The following is a 20,724-nucleotide window of genomic DNA, read 5'->3' as shown; positions in this document are numbered from 1 at the left end:
AGAGACAGAGAAATGCAAAGTGCCACAGTATGTCTACTAAGCACAGAAAGTATCTGGCAATCTGCACCTTCCTAATGCAGTAAATGATTGCCCATAAATATTTGGCAATTTATTTTTTATATTATGGAGCAAAACAAGCAGGATGCGCTTTTAAAGTACCACAAGTCGCTCAAAGACCACGCAGATGCCATGGAGACAATGCGCAGGATAAACGAGTCAATAAAAACCCAAACACAGGAGTACGAGAAAACAGAAAGAGACATAAACGCGCTGCAAAGTGTTGGACAGATGGTGGGCGAGGTGCTCAAACAGCTGGACGAGGAAAGATTCATCGTCAAAACTTCGCAGGGCCCTAGGTACATCGTAGGAGCAAGAAAGAGCATTCCCCGCGAGCTGCTGGTCCTAGGCGCTCGTGTGGCTCTGGATATAACAACGCTCACGATAATGCGGCATCTTCCCAGAGAAGTAGATCCAATGGTGCATGCTATGTCCATAGAAAAGCCTGGAGACATTTCATTTGAGAGCATAGGCGGTCTTGCAGAGCAGGTGCGAGAGATAAGGGAGGTGATTGAGCTCCCCATTAAGAATCCCGAGATATTCAGCAGAGTGGGTGTTTCTGCGCCAAAGGGAGTGCTGCTCTATGGGCCCCCGGGTACAGGGAAGACTCTTTTGGCCCGTGCAGTGGCTGCTACTTTGGACTCAAACTTCCTGAAGGTTGTTAGCTCTGCGATCATAGAAAAGTACATCGGAGAAAGCAGCAGAATGATCAGGGAGATGTTCACGTACGCAAAGAATAACCAGCCATGCGTGATTTTCCTCGATGAAATTGATGCAATTGGAGGGAAGAGGTCTTCAGATAGCACTTCATCCGACAGAGAGGTGCAGCGCACTCTTATGGAGCTCCTGAACCAAATGGACGGGTTTGAAGAGCTTGGGAGAGTGAAGGTGATAATGGCCACGAATAGACCTGATATCCTCGACCCCGCCCTGCTAAGGCCCGGTCGTTTGGACAGAAAGATAGAAATACCTCTCCCCACAAGCCAAGGAAGACTGGAGATACTTAAGATCCACTCCGCAAAGATGGAGAAAAAGGGAGAAATAGACTACAACACCATTGTGAAGATGTCACACGGGTTCAATGGGGCAGACATAAGGAACATATGCAGCGAGGCTGGAATGCTTGCTATCCGCGAGGAGAGAGACTTCATCATGCAGGAAGACCTGACTAGAAGCGTAAGAAAGATAGCAGACCAGAAGAAACTCGAGGGGCGTATGGACTACAAAAAGGTATAAAATAAACAGTGTGTTGTATTTGCATCTCTCGCACCACCGAACATTCCTGCGCTCCCTGATATCTTCTATTTATTTTCTTTTTCATTGGTCGATTCAATCAAAAGCAGTGACCAATAGGCTGCAAAAAAGTACAGTAAAATGCTGCACGGAGAGAATGCATAATGGCGTCTAAGAAGGAAGAGGTAATTCGCAACGAAATACTGTACAACACCCTTGCTAAGCTCCAGCCGGCAGACGGGACGAGCACAAACCAGATATCTTATGTGGTGAAAAGGGCTAATTTGTCCAGTACAGTCGTGTTGGCAGCGATATCTCTACTGCTATCGGCAAAAGAAAAGCTTCCAAAGCACATAGGCTCCCTAAAGAGACAGCTCAGCGAGAACAAGAGTGTTTCTCTAGAGATACTGGAAAACAAGATTGAAACAGCCCAGAGTCTGTGCAGCAGTACGTACATGCTCTTCTCTATTTCTCTGATTATCTCCTCCAAATACCTTATAGACAGATCATACATTAATCGGACATGGTCCAACATTCTCATGATCGACAGATCGCTTGTGAACGAATACGAAAGGTGTATGCTGGAGGTGCTTGAGTACAAAGTAAGCGTAAACAGCAAGTCAATAGACGATCTGTGGTCCAAAATGAACACAGGGCCCGCCAAGCAGGAAAAAAAGGAAAATAAAATCGTTAGAAGCATCAAGAAGATTGTGTCCTGTCTGTTCAAAAATGAATAGGTCCTTGGCGGAGTTTCTGGAGCAACAGAAGCTGTGCAGATGCGCACAAAGAGATTAATGAATAAAAGATGTTTTCAGAGTAACTATGACTTCTATACCCACGTAGGCCGAGTTTGTGTTCTTCATCATTAAACATGGGGTAAAATTTTAAAACTAATAAATGCACATACAAGAAATAAAAGAGGAGAATCCAAAGCCGACTCTGCAGCTCAAAGTCACAGACCAGACGCAGAAAACATCTACATTTGTCATGAAGAAAAAGACAAAGCTGAGCAAGCTCTTTAAAGAGTACTCGGAGAGAGCAGAGCTCAACGCGCACAAGCTTAGATTCGTGCACAAAGGCGTAACTCTCAGCGGTGAAGACACGCCAGAGTCTGTTGGCCTTGAGAGCGGTGATTTACTCGAGGTCTTTAGCTCGCAGGTAGGAGGAGGTATTTGTGTATAGATTTACATTCATAGAGCAGTATAAATCTTTTATTGGCACAGTTCTCCAACTTTTCTGCTTATTCTACTGCAGTGCTAGCAGACAATGAACATTACAGCCAGATCAACTGCTGTATTCTCTGCAATCTAGCATAGAAAGATCTGTGCTCACACTCAGCTGTAATACGTTATAATTCAATACAGTATGATATCTAGACACTTTATCTCTGATTATGATATTGAGAATTACTATATCTGTCTCTAGATGGGAAGCTGTTCAAAACATCTGCTTCTCCAGCTATTAACTCATTTGCAATAGCATATCAGTGATAAGAAATAAAACGATTTTTATTAAGCTAAATCAAAGAGTTTTATTGTTTGGATTTAAATGTGCTTCCAAGCCCTCTCTATCCAATGCAGCTCTGCTAGCTGGCACAGATGCAGTGCATTGTAAATCGGCATTTTATTTTGTGTATGCAAGATGCCTTGAGTTACACTTGCCTCTTATTTTCTTTCTTCTATCTCTACTTACATTTAGATACCCGTGTGCGACCTATGCACTAATTGCACACAGTTAATATTCTAAACCTATTCCTCTAGTCTTCTATCGCTTTGCTTTCTCACTGTGCACGACTTGTCTATACTGTATATCTGCCCTTCTTCTGAAAACACCACATACACATTTTCATCCACTGTTGCACACTTTGCAATGTACTTCTCTTCTCCTGCTGTTATTTCGTACATGTACTGCCCTGCATGCCCAATACTGGAAACCTCGCTGTGCTCTTTGTCTACTCCTATCATTTCATACTCCCTCTCAAGAGCCGTAAAGTCTATGCTCACCTCGTACTCCACTTCATCAGTGTTTTTTTCTCTTTCAAGATCTGATGGGCTAGCTATCTCCTGCATGCCACAGCCCAGGGCAGACTCTATGTGCACTCCCCCCGTCAGTATCTCCACCACAGAGCTATCTATGAGGAACATTGGAGATGCAATTGATGGCTTTTCTGTGGGCTCTATGCTATTTGTGATCAAAGAGTAGCTTAAAAATGCATCGTTCAGTTTTTCTGGACTTTCCTCTGGCAGCAGTGTGTATCCCATGTGCATGAAAAGAGCTGAGTAAAATAAAGTCTTTAAATAAAATAATTATTTCACCAATTTGTCCTCTCTGCAGGAAAACAAGCTGCACAAACTCAGTCTAATCGCTTTTACTCTACCACCAGCTAGCTGAAGAGTCAACAGAGAACATCAAAGGAAGTTAATAATAAACGGGGTATCTGGAGAGTAGTCTGAATTAAGTTATGGGCGTACACATAGGCCCACCTTTCGATTTGACTATCCAGCTAGCAACAGCCATCTCAACTGTTGGGCATACACGTACACCCAACAGGGAACAGTTTCTGGTCAGCTGCCACGTAGGGTTTCCCCCTGACCATTTCGATCTGTGCAATGCTATTCTCAGACCTTCCTAAAGATATTGCTACCTCTATCGAAAGCTTCCACCTACCCGCAGGGGGACACATTTTTAAATAAAAATAAAAGAGAATTTTATTTATTCCTATTTAGCATATTTATTGCACTAAACGAGATAATCCAAGCAGCATTCAGGTAGTCCATGTTTATCGAGCAGTGTATTATCAGCTCACAGAGATAGTGGAGATATCTAACGCTTTTTCTCTTTTTAAACAGACAGTAGTGAAGAGCGCCCTGCACAAAGCTTGCCACTGCAAAGACGGGAATGTTCGCTGACTTACTGCCCAGTGATCTGACGAGAAGCACGGGATAGTAAACAATTCCTGTGGCAAGGTGCAGGATGTTCATGCTGCTTCTGCTGTTGTAGGTGTACACTGCGGACTCAATGAGTCTTCTGCATATGTGCGCGCCCAGCAAGATAGTGCTTGTGGAAACAGCTTTGAAATACCAGAGAGCGCCAAAGAACAGAATGCCATTTAAGTAGAAGAGAATGAAAAGGTCTTTGTTGAGACGGCCCGGGACATTTGGGAGGAGGTGCGAGCTTCTTCCGTGGTGGGTCAGGCCGTTTAGAAGAAAAAATGAGCCCCATGAGACTCCTATGAGAGCTGTGAAGAATAATTCGTACAGCATAAATGAAAGTAAAATTGAAAATATGTACGACGAAATATTCATCCTGCCCTAAAAAGAAAAATACACAAAACTATATACACTCTGTCATTTTAATTAAACTTTTATAGCCACTGCAGCACTGTACAAACACTGCTACTAACGTTCTTTTAGTAGCTATATCTACACTCTATTGGAGCATATCTTATCATTAGATAAATTATCACTCACAGATTGATTTCTGCAGGATCTTAGCGCAGCTATTCTGTTATAGCTCTATCTACTTTCTTTTCTTATAAAACCAGTAGTAGAGCTACAGCATATTTATACTGAGAATAGCAGGAATAAAACTTTTCTGTGCATCCACTGAGTACCTTCAAATGCTATACACTTCCTATCTGTCTCTATTTCAGAGAGAATTAGCACACTCTCTAGGCAGTTAAAAGATCAGATAACTAATATTTGAGAATCTCCCTGCATTTAAACAATGGAAAGTGTGTGAATGTGCAACTAGTATTTTTACATAAAGCCAGTAAGACCGTATACACTCCATGAGATATCGTATCTATTTAGAGACCGTGTGGATAATAAAATCTAGCTCGTAGATAATCGTTAATTTATTGGTAAACTATGCTGTTTGGCACGTCTGTCCAGACTCCTCTTCTGCATATCTGTGTCCTCGGCCTGAGTGCTCTGATCTCTGCTGTTCTTTGCTATACCACTTGTCTATATCGTTCTTTGATATAAAGACAGCCTTCTGCACTGCAGGGTTCTTCTCTTCTCCTGTAAAGTTTGCAAGGAACTTTCCTAGGTCCTTCACCTTCTCTGGAGCCACGAAGACAGGAATTATTCTTATAAACAAACTTCCCTTTCCGCCCTTCTTTGTAGGGAGTCCTTCTTTATCCAGACGAAGGAAGTCTTCGCCAATGTCGCATGTGTGAATGGGCGGATACTCCACATAGATTATTCTTCCATCTATTGTTTCTATTCTGATAGGCCTCTGCACTAGAATATCTTCCAGCGGAACCTTGGCCTCTGTGTATAGGTGCTCTGGGGCAATTCTTGTGAACCGCTTGTCCTCTTTCACGTTGACTACGAAGATAAGATCTCCCGTGATGGCGCCCGATGCCTCATCTCCCATCTTTTCGTAGACGATCTGGAATCTGTCAACTACGCCGGGCGGGATGGATACCTCGAGCTCTTCTTGCTTGGAGATGTATCCTTTCCCTGCACAGTCTTTACAGTTTGGCCCCGACTTCATTATCCCGTGGCCCATGCACACATTGCATGTCATTTCTCTTTGCAGCCGCATGCCTCCCATGTTCGTTATTTCTGCGTACACTCCTGCTCCTCTGCACTTTGTGCATGTCTGTGTGTTCATTGAGCCCGTTGCTTTGCACGGCTTGCACACCATCTTTCTCGTGATCTTTCTCTTAATTTTTGTCCCAAGAATGACCTCCAAAAGAGTGATGTGTATGTTCTCCACGCGAGGGTTGTTTTTCTGCGGTCTTCTCTCTCCGCCAAACATCGACCCCATAGATCCTCCGAAGAACGAGGAGAAGAAGGACTCGCCGGAGGCACCGCCAAAACTCTGCGACTCGTCTATGCCTCTGTCATACATCTGTCTTTTCTCCGGATTGGAAAGAACCTCGTATGCGGCAGTTATATCTGAAAACTTTTTGTCCATTTCCTTTTTCAGAGCCTCTCTCTCTTTGTCGGTTTTGCATGCTTTCAGAGCATTAGACACAACCTGTCCGTCAGAGTGGTATTTCTTTGCAAAGTTCCTGTACGCAGCCTTTATGTCTCTTTCAGACGCCTGGGTGTCTATTTCAAGCAGTTTGTAGTATCCTTTAATATCCATTGGTATACAACTAAATTTTTCTTCTTTATAAATATCGAAATTTCTGGAAGAACTATTTTTATTCTGAATTAAAATGGCAATTGAAGAGATGAGTCCAGAGGAAATAACAATATGCGAAGAGTTTAAAACATGGAGGAAGAATGTGCCCTATCTTTACGACATGCTTCTATCGCACGCCCTGACATGGCCTTCCCTAACCGTGCAGTGGTTCCCTGATGCCGTGAGAAACGAAGAAACAGAAACAACGACGCAAAGGCTCCTTTTGTCCACACAGACATCGGGCCAGGAGGACGAGTATCTGCAGATTGTCTCTGTCACTCTGCCTGATACAGTAGGAGATGCTGCTGTGCGCACTCTTGAAGATGGGGGATACGGCCTGGGAGAGTCCAAGGTGCGTGTTACCCAGAAGATACCCATGCCGTACGAAGTAAACAGAGCGAGATACATGCATTCCAATACAAACATCATTGCAGTGCGGTACGACAGCCCAGAAGTACATATATACGACTACACAAAGCATCCTTCATTTGGAAAAGAAGCAGTGCCTGATGTTATCTTCGAGGGGCACACGAAGGGAGGATTTGGCCTGGCTTGGAACCCAGTCGAGCAGAACGAGCTGTGCACCGCAGGATACGATGGAACTGTCTGTGTGTACAAAATGGGGCAGGGCACTGCGCCTGTGATGAAGATACAGGAGAATGAAGAGATAAACGACATAGCTATTTCAAACGATGGAGAGACAATAGCACTGGGACTGGATAAAAACGGCACAACTCTAGTGGACATGCGAAGCGGAGAGAAAAAGACTCTGAAAACAGGAGAAACTCTGAGCGTGCAGTTCTCCCCAGAAAACAGCACGTGGCTCGCAACGGGATCAAAAGGCGGCTCGCTGAGCATATGGGACACCCGAAATGACGCAAAGCCTCTCTACAATCTTGTTGGACACGAGAGCGATGTGACGCAGGTGGAGTGGTCTCCCCACTACGAGATGGTGCTGGCTTCCTGCAGCAGCGATAGAAGAGTGAGAATATGGGATCTTTCAAAGGTTGGCGAGGAGCAGGCAGAGGAGGATAGAGAGGACGGGCCTCCTGAGCTTTTATTCATCCACGGAGGACACACGGATGCACTGAGCGACATCTCGTGGAACCCGCACGAGCCGTGGGAGATTGCGAGTGTGGCAAATGATAATATATTGCAGATTTGGCAGATTTCGTCTGAGATAGCAGGGGATGCGGATTTCGAAGGAGAAGAGCCTGAGCAGGAAGAATAGTACTTTACGCAATAAACATACTAATTCTATTTCTCAGATATTTTATAAACCAACTGTATTACGACAAGACTAAAAGAAAAAGACTCAGAGACTATTGTAAAAGGCCTGTGCAATTTTTACTTTAAATGCAAAGTGTAGAGTCTGCTGTTTAGATTTAAAGGCCCTTCTGATTATTGAAACTAAACTGTCATCGAATGAAAAGTTAGACTTTTCTATTTTTACTTTCTTCGTAGAAATAGTGCCGAACAAAGATGTACAGGCTCTTCTGCAGTATAGAATCAGAAGGGAACTATATACACAGTTCTAACAGTGCTGCATTAATGCATTTAGTTAGTATAGACACTACATAGACTGTATGTAATAAATACAGATTGGGTAGATTGTGCAGTCTATTACACTCCATTGCATATACATAGAATATTATCCAGTGGAGCAGATGATAAATGAGCCCTAGATCGAATAAGTGTCTTCCATTGCCTCTATGAAAAACACTTTCTTGGGCTGTATTTATTTGTTTGCTATTTCGGCCTGTCGATGTTGTTTTGAAATTGGGGTATTTAGGCTCTCTTGGAGTAGCAAACAATGGCACTAACATTTAACTGGATGGTTTTACGCTCTTTCCTCGCAGAGGGCCTGTGCACGTTTCTTTTTGCATATGCTGTCTACGCTGTAATCACTGGAGTCAACATAACGCCAGGGGACGAAGGAATTGCAAACATAGCAGTTACTCTGACCATAGCCCTTACAAGTGTTTCCATTATATACGCTTTCATGGATATTACCATAGCCCACTTTAACCCTGCAATTACGCTTGCTGCCATAGTAACAGGAAAGCTTCCCATATGGATGGGGCTCGGGTACATAATTATGCAGTGTGCCGGTGCTATGCTTGGCTCTGCAGCAATGCTCCTCACAAAGCCTGGAACTTCCTCAGAGCTCCTTGGGTACACTCGGTCGACGCTTTCACCGAATGCTGACATAGGAGAGGCAATCCTCACGGAAATGATTCTTACGGGAGCACTCACATACGTTGCATTCTCTGTGGCTATAAATGTGTTCAACCCTCCCACACAGGTGAAGATAGAAATACCCGATGAAGTCGAAGACAACGACAAACTTCGAGTTGTCACTTCGCAGGCTCCAAACAGATCAGCATTTGCTCCAATTGCGATTGGGTTTACGCTAGGATTCCTCTCTCTCCTGGGAATAGGCTCCAGTGGTGGTGTGTTCAATCCTGCGATTACACTTCCTCCCGTGCTGTTCTCTGGCGTGTGGGTGAACTGCTGGGTGTACTGGGTTGGCCAGTTTGTAGGAGGAATTGTGGGAGCTCTGCTGCATGTCATAATATTTGCTAAGTCTGTATAATAAATAGTGCTTGCATTACTTAAACCATGCTGTTAATTTTTCTCTCTTGTGTACTAAATATTTGTCTATCTCATCCCCTCTACAGCAGCTATACATAGAAATATGAGAGCTAGAAGGCGACTAAACAAAAGATGTTAATGCAGCACTGTTATGTGCTTCTCATAGATATCTGCTCATATAAGCACTGATATATCTGATTGTGTGCTGTTCAAAGCTTATTGCTACTGTCTTAGCATACACACTCCAGAGATCTGCATAAAACCTGTCTATTTAGTGCAGTTATATCTATCTCATGCTAATTATGCTAAAACATTCTAAGCTAGAAAGTGTGCTTAGTATGCTCGCACTAACTGCAATCTGTTTATTTAAAATATCTTCAAGAAAAAACCAGCAATGCAGTGTATATACAAGAGAAGAGGCATACCCGAGAATGTGTCAGAAGGCCTCCTAAGGAGAACAGGAGGCGCATACACACTCTTTTCCACGACAGGCATGGCAGTGGACAGGCTAATGCAGAAGTCGCCTGATGTATTTGAAGGCTCGATGTATCTCGCATCAACAGATAGAGAAAAAGGAATAAAAGACGTAATCAAGGAAGGCGTGAAGGCAAACCAGATAGCAATCCTTCCTATCAGCAAAAGAACTCAAGTGCCTCCTCCTCCTGCAGGGTCTCTTATATTCACAAAGCGAGCCTACATAGAGCCCTCATATCTCCGGTTCTTCAAAGACTACCAGATAGAAGGAGTGCGCTTCATGTTTGAAAGACTGCGCTCTGCGAATGGCGCACTGCTAGCAGATGAAATGGGCCTTGGGAAGACGTTCCAGGCAGTGGCAGTGATGCGCATATTCTGCCAGGCTGGAGGGCTTGTTCTTGTGGTGTCGCCCTGCTCCCTCGTGGGAGTCTGGGAGAAAGAGATAAAAAAGTGGGCAGAAAAGCTAAGAGTATTTAACGGGGCGCTTAAGCACCCAAATAAGTACAAACGCCTAGAGAATGTACTGCTCATAAGCTACGAAAAGCTCGCATCAGTTGACATGGCCCAGCACAACTTCCAGCTTGTCATATGCGATGAAGCGCACAGACTGCGCACGAGCACATCACAAGCACTGCAGGCCCTGAAGAAAATGGCCAGCAAAAAGCTACTTCTCACAGGAACGCCCTTCCAGAACACTGTGCAGGAGTACAAGACCCTTCTGGCTCTCATAGACGAACGAGCAGCACGCGCAAAGGGAATAAAGGAGCTCTCAGGAATAGCCAGTGATGCCGTGCTCAGGAGGAAGATAGAAAGAACGAGTCTATGCTTACCGCAGAAAGACGAAATGATTTGGATCATAGAAAACAAAGAGTACGAAGAGTACTGCTCTGTCTACTGGAGTGCACAGAATAAAGTGGGCATAGAGGACATACAGAGGCTGAGAATGCACGCAGGCACATCAGCCAGCAAATGGGACGTATTTCTCAAGCTATCAAAGGAAATACTCATGGAAAGAGAATCTTTGGTCATTGTGTCGAGATACATCGAGGTAATACGAAAGGCAACAGAGGCAATTAAGAGCATGGCTAACAATAGAGAAGTGCCCATTACAGCCAGAGACGTAACAGATTTCCACGGTGAAATGAACATAGTAAAACGCGAAGAGGCGCTTTCTCTCTTCCAAAGCAAAGGCCAGAAGGTGATCATACTATCTGCCAAGTGCGGAGCAGAAGGACTCACACTTGTGAAGTCTACGCGAATGATAATAATAGACTCAGACTGGAACCCTGCAAATGACCTGCAGGCCATGGCGCGAGTGTGGAGGCTGGGACAGACAAAGCCTGTTGTCATACACAGACTCTTTCTCATGGGAACAATTGAAGAATACATCCTCCTTGTGCAGATGAAGAAGATCGAAATACAGAAACAGCTTGAGGGCCTCCTTCCGCCCGAAGAGATAGAAGAGCAGCTCTCACAATACGAAGAAAAAGGCACCTTCCAGCCACAGAGGACATCGATTGTGCACAAGTGGCTTCGGTGCGCATGCTCAGAGGACTACCCGCTTGCAGTGAGCACAGGATACTCACACACGCACACAGACATTGGACTAATCCTATCACAACGGATAAATAGTGCAGACACAGTACAACAAAGAGCTAATTAGCACACTGAATAAATAATTTATTTTAAATAATTCAATTGTATTTGCACAGAATTATAAAATGTATACTTTTTTTCCAGGATGTTTTAAGAAATATTTTAGTTAGTGAAGTATTTTCTACAACTATTTGTCTCTTCCTTTACTCATGCATTTTATGCTCTTTATTGGCTAGCTGTGCTATTCTGTGCGTATTTCAGAGTAATAGCAGATAGGCCATTTGCAAGCTTTCTCATTGTCTGCACATAGCTTATCTTTTCAGCCATACTGTCTGCTGCGCTTGAGCTATGGAGCTTCATCTGCACTTTCCGTGTGGACAAGAACATCGCCACGGAGGAGTATCTTTTTTGGACGCTGAGATCAGAAAGAGAAAACGACGCAATCCTCTCTTCGCATCCAAAGAATTTCAAGTAGAGCTCTACCGCATCAGAAGATAGAACAGCTCTTATTTTTAGGTACGGTGCTGCTTCAATATGTTTCCACTCAGAGCCTTCGGATTGCGAGAGAACCAAGACACTCCACATCATTACATCTCTAATCTTAAAAAAGGGCTAAATGCGATACAATTATAATATATTGGCAAAAGACAGATGATATTCAAATCTTTATTGAATTCAGAAGGGTGAGTCCACAGCTACTGCTGCAAGTGTTTTAATTAAAACACCGTGCACTTCACTGGTGTGCAGACTTCACTTTCTTGTTTAAAAGTTTTCTCTTTTATCGGCTGTGAGGCTTCTAGAACCGCTGTTTTCTAGCATTCATTCATCCTTCTCTTCGGTGTCGTCGACAGACTTGTAGAACCCAGACCGTATTCCCTCAGCACATCCCTTTATCTTTGCAAAGCAAACTGAGAAGAAGTTGGAGATTTTTGTGGTGGCTGTTTCCATCTGTTTTTCTGTTTTATCGTGCATCTCTTTCTCGTGCTGCTTTGTGGCTTTACTGCTGATCTTTTTCTCTTTTTGTTCTGATCCTGTGCTCTTTTCTGCTGAGCCTGTTCCTATGCTGGAAGTCTCTTTAGACTGTGTGCTTTCAGAGTTGTTTTGCATTGTGTTGTTTTCTTCGCTTGTGTTAGAATTTTTTTTCATAAGGGGGAATTATTACAAGTTTTTAACTGCATTGCTAATTTGATTGGTCTATTCCAAAAATACTGTCTCATGCTCTGAGACATCAAAGACTGTGGTGTAACACACTGATGCGCATTCAACTGTTAAGATAAAATGAACAGAATTGATAGTTGACGTAAATCAGTGTGTGCTGAAGATCAAACAGCTGAAACAGAGATAATAAAAGTAGAGCATGCCATCGGATATAAAATGATTATAGAAGATGATCAACAGCTGCAGAGTAAAAATGAGATTTAAGAGAAGGATATACTTGCACATAAAGAAAACTGGAGAGACTAACTAAACACAAAATAACTACCATTTATTAGAAACTTACACGCTATCTTCTTAGAACAGCTATTTCACGAGAATATATGTTTAACTTCCCCACTCTTTATACTCCTATAATGGAGCAAGCCACTCAATAATTTGCCATACAGCACTGAAAAATCTGCACATTTCGTGTAGTGTCCTAAAGCATTCCGTAAAGAGATAAAACTGTGTTTTGTGTGCTGGTTTTCAAGAAGATCTACATGTTCTGGGAGATTACTTCTTCCAGAGTTTCAAGCTTAAGATCGATTGGCGAAATGCGCCCAACACATTTCCCTTCTTTAGAAACTATGAATGCTGTAAAGTTCCACTTAATGCTCTTCATGAGGTCAACCATGAACGATCCCTTGTAGCTTTGCGTGGTAAGCCACTGGAACAAGCCAGCTTTACTGTCTATCGTTCTCTTTTCAAAAACAGTGGCTATGTCGTACACCCCTTCTTCTTTCATTCTGCTGATTATTGCATCAGGGGTTTTCAGCGTTTGGTCAACAATTTTGTTGAGCGCGCTTGGAAAGAGAAGAACCTCCAAGTCAGAATGCTTCTTTTTTATTTCTTTGATTACAGAGTACCCGTTCTTTGCCAGTTTGCAGTTGCAGGCTGTGTTCACGATAAGACACATCTTTCCTTCGAACAGAGAAAAGTCAACATCCTTGCCCTCTATTGTCCTGTCTTTAAAAGCGTAGAATGCACTTTTTTCATTCCCGTAAGTCTCCATAATGGCTAAAATAAAAAATACACAAAAGTGTTTATATGTTTTTAAATACATGGCAGAAAAATAAACATCAATATTTATAAAAAGTACTCCCAAATATCCCAAAATATAATTTAAATTTCAAGACAAAGAACCGCAGAGCACAAATTAAAACCAAACTTAACAAACTTATAGATCAGTACTGCACACACTCTGTCCAATTCACAGCTATGTTCTGGGTCGGTATGTCTCCTATAGCTGCGCAAGTAAAAAGAGAAAGCAGTAGTGAGTAAAAAGATAGCATCTGCTACAGAATAAGAGATAGAGCCAGAAAGGTAGAATAGATTGAAAGCGCCATTTATTAAGCAACGTGTCTTAGAGAGTCCTCTGTCTGACAGCAGAATCCCGTGATTGCGTTTTTGATTTTTCTGAAGAACTTTACGATTGCGTTTGGTTCGTCGTCCTCCTGTGGAAGTTGGGTGTTGTTTTTGTTGAGATTGCTGTTTTGGCTGCTTTCTGCGGGCTTACCAGATGATGATAATGCAGCAGCACCAGTTTCTTTTGAGCCAGCGCCAGGATTGCTTGGCTGCATGGAGGACTTGTTGACTGCAGGTGCTGGGTTCTTGGCATCTGCTGGGCGACCGTTTCCCATGGGGGCTGGACCCATCGTCATGGGCTTAGGGGGCACGCTTGGCGCATCGGCCTTGGATGCATCGGAGACTCCTGCAGCCCCTGGCTTTGGTGCGGAAGAAGTCTTGTCCATGCTTTTGGATGCATCTGAGAGCTTGCTGGACTCCAGCTTCTCTGCTGCAGGCTTTGTGGGCTCTGTTTTTGGTGGGAGCGAATCAGCTTTTTTCTCAGTGCTTGATGATATGCTGGGTTTTGGTGTATCTTCTCTTGCTGGCTTTTTTCCATCCATTGGCTTGCTGTCTGCAGCTTTTGATTTATCATCAGATGGCTTGCTGGCTTCTGCTGGCTTGTTGCCCTCGGTCTTTGGCTTATCGTCGGATGGCTTCTTGCTGTCGGCTGCTTTGTTTGCCTCCGCTGCCTTGTTGGTCTCATCCTTTGATTTATCATCTGCGGCTTTTTTGTTTTCGTTTTTGTTGTAGTTTAATTCTCCTCCTTGTATTGGCATTGTGATCTTCTAAAACAATGTTTATTTATACTTTTTCCCCTTGCATAGTCCCCCTGTGCGGCAACCAATCAGCTTATGTACTATCAAACACCGAAAATTTTTTATTACATGCCGCATATGCAGACCCAGGAGAAAACAAATGAAGGGGCTGCGTACTCCACTACTCCTTTCTACCACAGAGTAGTAGACGGGTTTCTGCCCCAGGAAGTCCTCAGCTCTGTGCTGGAGATGTACAAAGAAAGCGAGTTCTACGAGAAACACTCAGACTTGTTTCACTTCTACCAAACGAACGAATTAAAAAACGAAAAACGGTATCAGCCTTTTCTCAATATGGTAAAAAATGAAATGAAAAAAGACCTCCAGAACATAAACAAGGAGGTGCACAGCCCAGAAATGGATTTATTTGCCTCCTTCTATGCCCCCGGGCACTTTCTCCTGCCCCATGACGACTGTGTGAGCCAGCGTGTTTTGGCGTTTTCCTTTTATCTGAACAGCACAGAGGATGAAAATAGCGCAGCAAACAGCAGCGCATCTCCCTCTGAGGCTCTCCAGAGCGCAGCAGAAAACAAAGAAAATTCTGAGACATGCTGCAAGAAAAATGGAAAACTTGTTCTGTATGCACAGGACGGAAAAACAGTTGCCAAAAGAATCGCAACAGCTGCTAACAGACTCGTGATCTTTGAAGTGTCTGGAAAGTCCTACCACGAGGTAGAAATGATGACCGCAGGGCGCAGATCAGCATTTACAGGATGGATGCGGTCAAAAGAGCACAGACCAAAGAGCATAGAGCTGAGCTACCACAGGAATCGATACTGGTTCTTCCACATGGAGTACATGATAAATGTTGACCTTAAAAATGCTCCTGTTCTCTCTTCTATGGACGAATGCAACACCAGTGAGTACATACAAAAAACAAAAGAGGTGCTAGAAGGCTTGGAGTGGAAAAGAAGGCTAAACTGCATATACGGCTCGATTGACGAGCCCGAAGAAGACGAAGGAGGCCTGACTGAGATAGCGCTAAATGTAACAGCTGTAACAGGAAAGACAGTAGACAGCATGGTGGGAAGGATAAACAAGGAGAGCTATCTTCTGCTAAATGACCCTTTTAACACAAAATCCGACTTTCTGGTTGTCTTGTCTCTGTACAATGGGGATATAAATATAGTCAATCCAGAAGGCGATCTGGTTGGCAGCATCAAAAAGCCTGGATACTACATCTGGCCTGCCCCCGGGGCTTTATTTATTCCTCCCAGCGAGAGCGAAGGATACATCGTAGCATACCGAATGAACGCGCTTCCAGACAGTAAGACAGTTGAATAGCATAAAAGAATTTGCACACCAAAGGATTTAATAAAAAGGAAACTACAGTTATGTGTGTATTGAAGTATAATAGTGCAATACTAGGAGAGTAGGGCATATCTCTGTGTTCTGAATCCAGAATGCATTTGTTCTTGTTATTTAAGGTAGGAAAAAACAGCTAATGATGATAAGAGCTGTGCAGTATTCCAAAACAGAAGAGAGATGTGTTGGCGGTTAAAGTTTCTACAAGCCAACCTATCTTTTTCAGATTTGCTAAAAGCATGAGGTGTTTCTTTAGCTCGTCTGGTTCAGAATCCAAGAGAAACCCTGGCATATCTCATCCTTTGTCAGAAGAGTTTTTTCGGGTGCATTGATCACACCATCTACTACCCTGTAGCTCACGCCATCCAGGGCCTGTTTCAGACTTTTTCTAAACTGCACATACCCCTCCATCTCCATCTTGTTACTAACAATAACCAGCAGAACAGAAGCCCCTGCGTTTGCATCTTTTATGACCTTTATCTGTCCTATTACTTCCAGCATGTTTCCGCTTGTCAGGCTCTCAATAAAATACACGATAGAGTGCATGCCGGTGATGCAGTCCCAGAACAGATTGCAGTGGTCTCTGTCGTGCATTTCCACAATCGAAAGACTTCGATTTTTCTCTGATATTTTGTTGTATGTTAGATACTCGCTTCTGTGCGTATACACAATCTTAAACTTTGAAAGGAAGACGCTAAAGAAGTCCTCTACAATGGCATACTTCTTCTCAGAGCCCAGCCTAAGGACAAGAATAAAAACGCTTTGGTCTCGGTACAGCTTGGAAAGAAGAAACCCCATCTAATAAAAATAACAAAACACACTCTTTCTTTGCTATAATTTATTTGTTTTCTTTTGCGCCAATTACCATGGAGGCTGATTGCTTCGAAACTTTTCTCTTTCAATTTTTGTACACCTTCTAGCTCACTCCACTGCGCTAGCTAATTAATCCATTCCCACGAGCTGTCTACAGCATATAAAAATCTATTTTAGGTAGCTAGGGCTCTCTTCTGCACATTCTACATGGTACATGAGAATTTCATTTTCTTTTTTTCTCATGACGAGCGGAGATAGAAGCGTGCTCTCACTTGCTCTTCTAAGACAGACCATGCATACTCTGTTCTCATTTACTGTTTTTATGTACTCCAACGCCTCCTCAATCGGCTGTTTTTTGAGTGGAAGAGTCTGAAAGTAGGAAGACAGCTGGAGTATATCCGTTTTTAGTATTTTTACCTCTCCGTCTTGTTCTTCTATGTGTGTATTTTTAATTATGTACTTTTTATCACCCACTTTCTCTATGTGCACAGGACAGACCTCCTGATCATTTGTCACAAGAGTTATAAGTCTATTCAGCTCTGTGAGGTTGTTTTCAAGCTCTGTTTTTCCCAGCGAAAAGTCTTTTAGCGTGTTTAGGATAGAGAGCATTTTGTAACAGCACTCATTATATGCTCTTTTTTCCATATTAATTATTTGTTTTAGCAAAAGAAATAATGGTAAAAGAGGCTGAGCCAAGACAATTCACAGCAAACCAGGCAGAGAAGTACCTGCGGGGAATCACCACAAGCGAGTCAATACTAAACGGAATGAAAAGAATATCGCTGTTCAAGGGCATCGATGCTGTCAAATACCTCATGAACGCAAGAAACCTTTCCACGAGCGATGCAAAAACCGTAATTTCAACCCTTTTGGACAACCACTACATTGTGCGCGTAAGGCCCTCCGGCGACCAGCACACACTCGACATCTCCTACGATTTTAACATAAACCACGAGTACATCTGGATAAAAGAGGGGTCAAAAACATTCTTGTTTCTAATGAGCATACTGGGCCTGATGTTTGCGCTAACCATCGCCATGTTCCCGATTTGGCCCAGAAGTCTGAAGGTTGTAACAGGGTATCTTTTCTATGTGCTGATAGGAATAGTCATTTCTCTTTTATCTATCACAGTTGTTCGATTTGTCCTGTATATTTCCATATGGCTGGCAACGCGCCGTAGCTTCTGGCTGTTCCCCAACCTGTACGCAGAGTGCGGAATTCTGGAGAGCTTTGTGCCGCTCTATGGATGGGACCAGGAGGAAGAAGAAGCCGGCCCAGATGCCGCACAGAAAGCTGAAGCAAAAAAGATTAAAGATAAATAAATGTATTTTGCATTGTGAACACGTGCTCTTCCATGCTGCTAGTATCCTTTAGCCCCAGTGCGTACGCATTCCAGACTTTTATCTTTCATTTATGCAGAGCCACTGCAAAATTTATATGCGAAGAGAAGAGGCTGCACAGATGCTGGGATGCGAGCTGAAAAGCACGCCCGAGGAAATAAGAAAAAGATACAGAGTGCTCTCAATGAAAATGCACCCAGACAGACCGGGCGGCTCAGAAGAGAAGTTTGTGCAACTAAACCAGGCATACGAAGTGCTGACACAGACAGAAGAAAGAGACATGATAACAAAAAACATGTTTGATAGATTCAGGGCTATGTACGCAGGCTCTGAGGAAGAAAAGACAGAGCTGATTGATCTCTACAAAAAGCACAAAGGACAGATGGCAAAGATCATAGACAGCCTTCTTCTAGGAGAAGACGAGCAAGAAGAAAGATACAGGAAGATCCTGGACGCAGAGATAGAAGAGAAGAAAATACCCGAGTTTCCAAAGTACAAAGCCAAGCTCCTCATTCTGAACAAGAAGAGACAGGCCAAGAGACAGAGAGAAAGAGAGGCAGCCGAAGTGCTCGCAAAAGACATGGAAGAAAGAGCAAGCGCCAGAAAGGAGAGATACAACAGAATGATAGAAAGGCTTGAGGAGACCGTGTCAAAAGCACCAGCCCGAAAAAAGAAGGGCGATAAATAAATATTATTGTTTACGGTGATAAAATTACCATATGCATCCAAATCTCACTTACAGACCCTTTCCTATAAGTCCATGAGCAGAGTCTGCTGTGCAAAATACCGGGAAGAATCAATGCATGCTATGCAAATACCAGTAGAAGTAATTTAGCATTTGTTTACTATTTTTTTATGATTATAAGAGTCCAAGGGAGAGACAGAACTATGCGTATTGAAGTGGTTGGCACAACGACTGCAGAGCAAATAAAGGAAGAAATAAACAGCAGAACAAAAAGTGTCTGCACAGCGCTTTTGCACAATCAAAAAGAAATGGTTGGGACTGTTGAAGAGAACAAAATGGAGAATGGAGAAGTACTTACAGCAGAGTATGAAGTGGTGAAAGAGCCTGAGGCAGAAGACGCCCCATCCGAGAAAGCATCCAAGGACTCTGCACAGGAAAACGGTGTGTGCCACCACGGGCCATCTGGGATGTGCAGTAACTGCATGGCTGAAGACTCCTGGGTCTCAGAGCAGTTTAAAGAGCGGAGATCTATCTCGCAGGGCGCATACGAAGAGTACCTTCACTCTAAGCTGAAATGTCTGCAGATAGAAACACATCTGCCTCCTCCCTGCGGAACACACAGAGCCGAGCACAGATGCAATAAGTGCATTCCAAAGGAGATATACCTGGCACAGCAGCCATTTCGCCCGGTTGACCACATCGAAGTCCACGACAGGGCCATAATAGAACAAATTCTCATAGAGAGAAAGGAGAAGAACGTGCAGTCTGTGCATTTTCTTGTAGGGCGATACTCAGAGTATACAGAGGTCCCTAAGGGCTGCAAAGCTGAAGTGTTTGCAAAGATAGCACCAAGACAGAAAGGGCTTACAGACGGCTTTTTGATAGACGAAACAGACCCGATCCTTAAAGGAGAAGATAAATCGCTGAATAGAGTGCTGAGGGCATTGAATATGCAGATTGTAGGCATGGTGTACACAAGAATCATGAAGGAGGAGTCGCCTTTTATCAGCGCGCTGGAGGTGGCCTTTATTGCCAGAATGCAGAATGCATTTGGAGAGTGGAAAGACGGGGAGAGAAAAGGGTCGCGCTTTGCAACTTTGATTCTGAGCGGAGTAGAGGCCTCTTCAGAAATATACGAGTGCATGGCCACGCATCTGGGCATGGAGCTGGCGCTAGATGGCCTCCTGCAGGCATCTGAGAATCCTCTTGAAATGTCGGTTAAGTCCATAGACGTGATATGGCGTGATAAAGAGGGAGCGCACACAGGAAGTAAAATACCAGTTGAATATCTGGTGGTTCGCCCCACGCATGGACTCACACAGAACAAACGGCTTTTTTGTATAGACACCAAACGCAACTGGTTCAAGCGGGGCATGGGAGTGAGCAAGCTAAAGAAGCATTTCCAGAAGAGTCTTACTGAGGAGTCAATCTGCCAGGTAAGTCTGCAGGCTTTCTCGGATCTGGACGTGCTTTTGGAGCTGGAAGACATGGGAATTCTGCCAGACAGTCTTCTAGAATGCGTAGAGAAAAACGACAGTGAGCTGTTCAAGAAAAACGTGCTAGAGAACAAGTTCGATGAAATTGTAGATATCGCAAAAGACTGCAAAGAGTCCTTGCCCTGGTGCTGTAATATGTGCACACTGCAAAACGCAGCCTTTCGAACAATATGTGAAGCCTGCGGGCTTGACAAAGGCTCATACTAAGCCAGTTGCAGAAGAAGAGTGTATAATTTCTAAGAATCTTTAAAGAGAGGGGTCTACAGAAAACATGTTGATTCATAAGACTGCATAGATCTCAGCTGAATGAAAAAGCAAAAGGTGTAGATACAAAGTGATAATCTAATAAACCTCTTTTTATCAACTGTGCACTGCTCCAGTAACTTCTATCCATTTATTCTGTCTCTGCTAGAATTAATAAATTATTTAAAAAGTACCTGTTTAGATTTTTAGTGTTTAAATGTAATCCAAGAACAAATAATTTACTAAGTAGAAAACCTCTGCACTAAAACCAGAGCCTCATACAACATAAGGCTGTGCTAATAAACAAAACAAGTTAATGAGAGCACAGAGAACAGACTAAAAGCATCTATTGGTACAGTATAAGTCTTTTTGTTTTTATGAAGAGAATGATG

General features: G+C 43.3%; 19 protein-coding genes across 19 annotated transcripts; 10 read left to right on the top strand and 9 right to left on the bottom strand.

Moving 5' to 3' along the window:
* Positions 1-123: 123 nt before the first annotated feature.
* NEMIN01_0147 (26S proteasome regulatory subunit T4) lies at positions 124-1,293 on the top strand (the record flags this gene model as incomplete). The annotated part of the gene is made up of 1 exon (XM_051476089.1): positions 124-1,293. One exon carries the CDS (start codon positions 124-126, stop codon positions 1,291-1,293), a length of 1,170 nt encoding a protein of 389 aa, XP_051332049.1.
* Positions 1,294-1,454: 161 nt separating this feature from the next.
* Positions 1,455-2,027, top strand: NEMIN01_0146 (uncharacterized protein; the record flags this gene model as incomplete). The annotated part of the gene is made up of 1 exon (XM_051476088.1): positions 1,455-2,027. One exon carries the CDS (start codon positions 1,455-1,457, stop codon positions 2,025-2,027), a length of 573 nt encoding a protein of 190 aa, XP_051332048.1.
* A 160-nt stretch (positions 2,028-2,187) lies between these two features.
* NEMIN01_0008 (small ubiquitin-related modifier) lies at positions 2,188-2,472 on the top strand (the record flags this gene model as incomplete). The annotated part of the gene is made up of 1 exon (XM_051475950.1): positions 2,188-2,472. The coding sequence occupies one exon, from the start codon at positions 2,188-2,190 to the stop codon at positions 2,470-2,472; it is 285 nt and encodes a 94-aa protein (XP_051331910.1).
* Positions 2,473-3,038: 566 nt separating this feature from the next.
* NEMIN01_0145 (uncharacterized protein) lies at positions 3,039-3,557 on the bottom strand (the record flags this gene model as incomplete). Its single annotated transcript, XM_051476087.1, has 1 exon — positions 3,039-3,557. The coding sequence occupies one exon, from the start codon at positions 3,555-3,557 to the stop codon at positions 3,039-3,041; it is 519 nt and encodes a 172-aa protein (XP_051332047.1).
* Positions 3,558-3,998: 441 nt separating this feature from the next.
* NEMIN01_0144 (uncharacterized protein) lies at positions 3,999-4,595 on the bottom strand (the record flags this gene model as incomplete). Its single annotated transcript, XM_051476086.1, has 1 exon — positions 3,999-4,595. One exon carries the CDS (start codon positions 4,593-4,595, stop codon positions 3,999-4,001), a length of 597 nt encoding a protein of 198 aa, XP_051332046.1.
* Positions 4,596-5,157: 562 nt separating this feature from the next.
* On the bottom strand, positions 5,158-6,390 carry NEMIN01_0143 (DnaJ-like protein subfamily A member 2; the record flags this gene model as incomplete). Its single annotated transcript, XM_051476085.1, has 1 exon — positions 5,158-6,390. One exon carries the CDS (start codon positions 6,388-6,390, stop codon positions 5,158-5,160), a length of 1,233 nt encoding a protein of 410 aa, XP_051332045.1.
* Positions 6,391-6,463: 73 nt separating this feature from the next.
* On the top strand, positions 6,464-7,660 carry NEMIN01_0142 (histone-binding protein RBBP4; the record flags this gene model as incomplete). Its single annotated transcript, XM_051476084.1, has 1 exon — positions 6,464-7,660. The coding sequence occupies one exon, from the start codon at positions 6,464-6,466 to the stop codon at positions 7,658-7,660; it is 1,197 nt and encodes a 398-aa protein (XP_051332044.1).
* A 603-nt stretch (positions 7,661-8,263) lies between these two features.
* Positions 8,264-9,025, top strand: NEMIN01_0141 (uncharacterized protein; the record flags this gene model as incomplete). The annotated part of the gene is made up of 1 exon (XM_051476083.1): positions 8,264-9,025. One exon carries the CDS (start codon positions 8,264-8,266, stop codon positions 9,023-9,025), a length of 762 nt encoding a protein of 253 aa, XP_051332043.1.
* A 393-nt stretch (positions 9,026-9,418) lies between these two features.
* NEMIN01_0140 (DNA repair and recombination protein RAD54B) lies at positions 9,419-11,161 on the top strand (the record flags this gene model as incomplete). Its single annotated transcript, XM_051476082.1, has 1 exon — positions 9,419-11,161. One exon carries the CDS (start codon positions 9,419-9,421, stop codon positions 11,159-11,161), a length of 1,743 nt encoding a protein of 580 aa, XP_051332042.1.
* A 158-nt stretch (positions 11,162-11,319) lies between these two features.
* Positions 11,320-11,682, bottom strand: NEMIN01_0139 (uncharacterized protein; the record flags this gene model as incomplete). The annotated part of the gene is made up of 1 exon (XM_051476081.1): positions 11,320-11,682. One exon carries the CDS (start codon positions 11,680-11,682, stop codon positions 11,320-11,322), a length of 363 nt encoding a protein of 120 aa, XP_051332041.1.
* Positions 11,683-11,913: 231 nt separating this feature from the next.
* On the bottom strand, positions 11,914-12,240 carry NEMIN01_0138 (uncharacterized protein; the record flags this gene model as incomplete). Its single annotated transcript, XM_051476080.1, has 1 exon — positions 11,914-12,240. The coding sequence occupies one exon, from the start codon at positions 12,238-12,240 to the stop codon at positions 11,914-11,916; it is 327 nt and encodes a 108-aa protein (XP_051332040.1).
* Positions 12,241-12,787: 547 nt separating this feature from the next.
* Positions 12,788-13,303, bottom strand: NEMIN01_0137 (uncharacterized protein; the record flags this gene model as incomplete). The annotated part of the gene is made up of 1 exon (XM_051476079.1): positions 12,788-13,303. The coding sequence occupies one exon, from the start codon at positions 13,301-13,303 to the stop codon at positions 12,788-12,790; it is 516 nt and encodes a 171-aa protein (XP_051332039.1).
* A 337-nt stretch (positions 13,304-13,640) lies between these two features.
* On the bottom strand, positions 13,641-14,414 carry NEMIN01_0136 (uncharacterized protein; the record flags this gene model as incomplete). Its single annotated transcript, XM_051476078.1, has 1 exon — positions 13,641-14,414. One exon carries the CDS (start codon positions 14,412-14,414, stop codon positions 13,641-13,643), a length of 774 nt encoding a protein of 257 aa, XP_051332038.1.
* A 108-nt stretch (positions 14,415-14,522) lies between these two features.
* On the top strand, positions 14,523-15,734 carry NEMIN01_0135 (prolyl 3-hydroxylase /prolyl 3,4-dihydroxylase; the record flags this gene model as incomplete). Its single annotated transcript, XM_051476077.1, has 1 exon — positions 14,523-15,734. The coding sequence occupies one exon, from the start codon at positions 14,523-14,525 to the stop codon at positions 15,732-15,734; it is 1,212 nt and encodes a 403-aa protein (XP_051332037.1).
* Positions 15,735-16,007: 273 nt separating this feature from the next.
* On the bottom strand, positions 16,008-16,553 carry NEMIN01_0134 (uncharacterized protein; the record flags this gene model as incomplete). The annotated part of the gene is made up of 1 exon (XM_051476076.1): positions 16,008-16,553. One exon carries the CDS (start codon positions 16,551-16,553, stop codon positions 16,008-16,010), a length of 546 nt encoding a protein of 181 aa, XP_051332036.1.
* A 183-nt stretch (positions 16,554-16,736) lies between these two features.
* Positions 16,737-17,213, bottom strand: NEMIN01_0133 (uncharacterized protein; the record flags this gene model as incomplete). Its single annotated transcript, XM_051476075.1, has 1 exon — positions 16,737-17,213. The coding sequence occupies one exon, from the start codon at positions 17,211-17,213 to the stop codon at positions 16,737-16,739; it is 477 nt and encodes a 158-aa protein (XP_051332035.1).
* Positions 17,214-17,242: 29 nt separating this feature from the next.
* Positions 17,243-17,890, top strand: NEMIN01_0132 (translocation protein SEC62; the record flags this gene model as incomplete). The annotated part of the gene is made up of 1 exon (XM_051476074.1): positions 17,243-17,890. The coding sequence occupies one exon, from the start codon at positions 17,243-17,245 to the stop codon at positions 17,888-17,890; it is 648 nt and encodes a 215-aa protein (XP_051332034.1).
* Positions 17,891-18,005: 115 nt separating this feature from the next.
* On the top strand, positions 18,006-18,596 carry NEMIN01_0131 (DnaJ-like protein subfamily C member 9; the record flags this gene model as incomplete). Its single annotated transcript, XM_051476073.1, has 1 exon — positions 18,006-18,596. The coding sequence occupies one exon, from the start codon at positions 18,006-18,008 to the stop codon at positions 18,594-18,596; it is 591 nt and encodes a 196-aa protein (XP_051332033.1).
* Positions 18,597-18,763: 167 nt separating this feature from the next.
* Positions 18,764-20,296, top strand: NEMIN01_0130 (nuclear protein localization protein 4; the record flags this gene model as incomplete). Its single annotated transcript, XM_051476072.1, has 1 exon — positions 18,764-20,296. The coding sequence occupies one exon, from the start codon at positions 18,764-18,766 to the stop codon at positions 20,294-20,296; it is 1,533 nt and encodes a 510-aa protein (XP_051332032.1).
* Between the last annotated feature and the right edge of the window lie 428 nt (positions 20,297-20,724).

The sequence above is a fragment of the Nematocida minor genome, assembly GCF_024244105.1.
Source record: "Nematocida minor strain JUm1510 chromosome Unknown 7925, whole genome shotgun sequence".
NCBI lineage: Eukaryota > Fungi > Microsporidia > Nematocida > Nematocida minor.
This window is presented reverse-complemented; position numbering and strand designations above follow the sequence as displayed.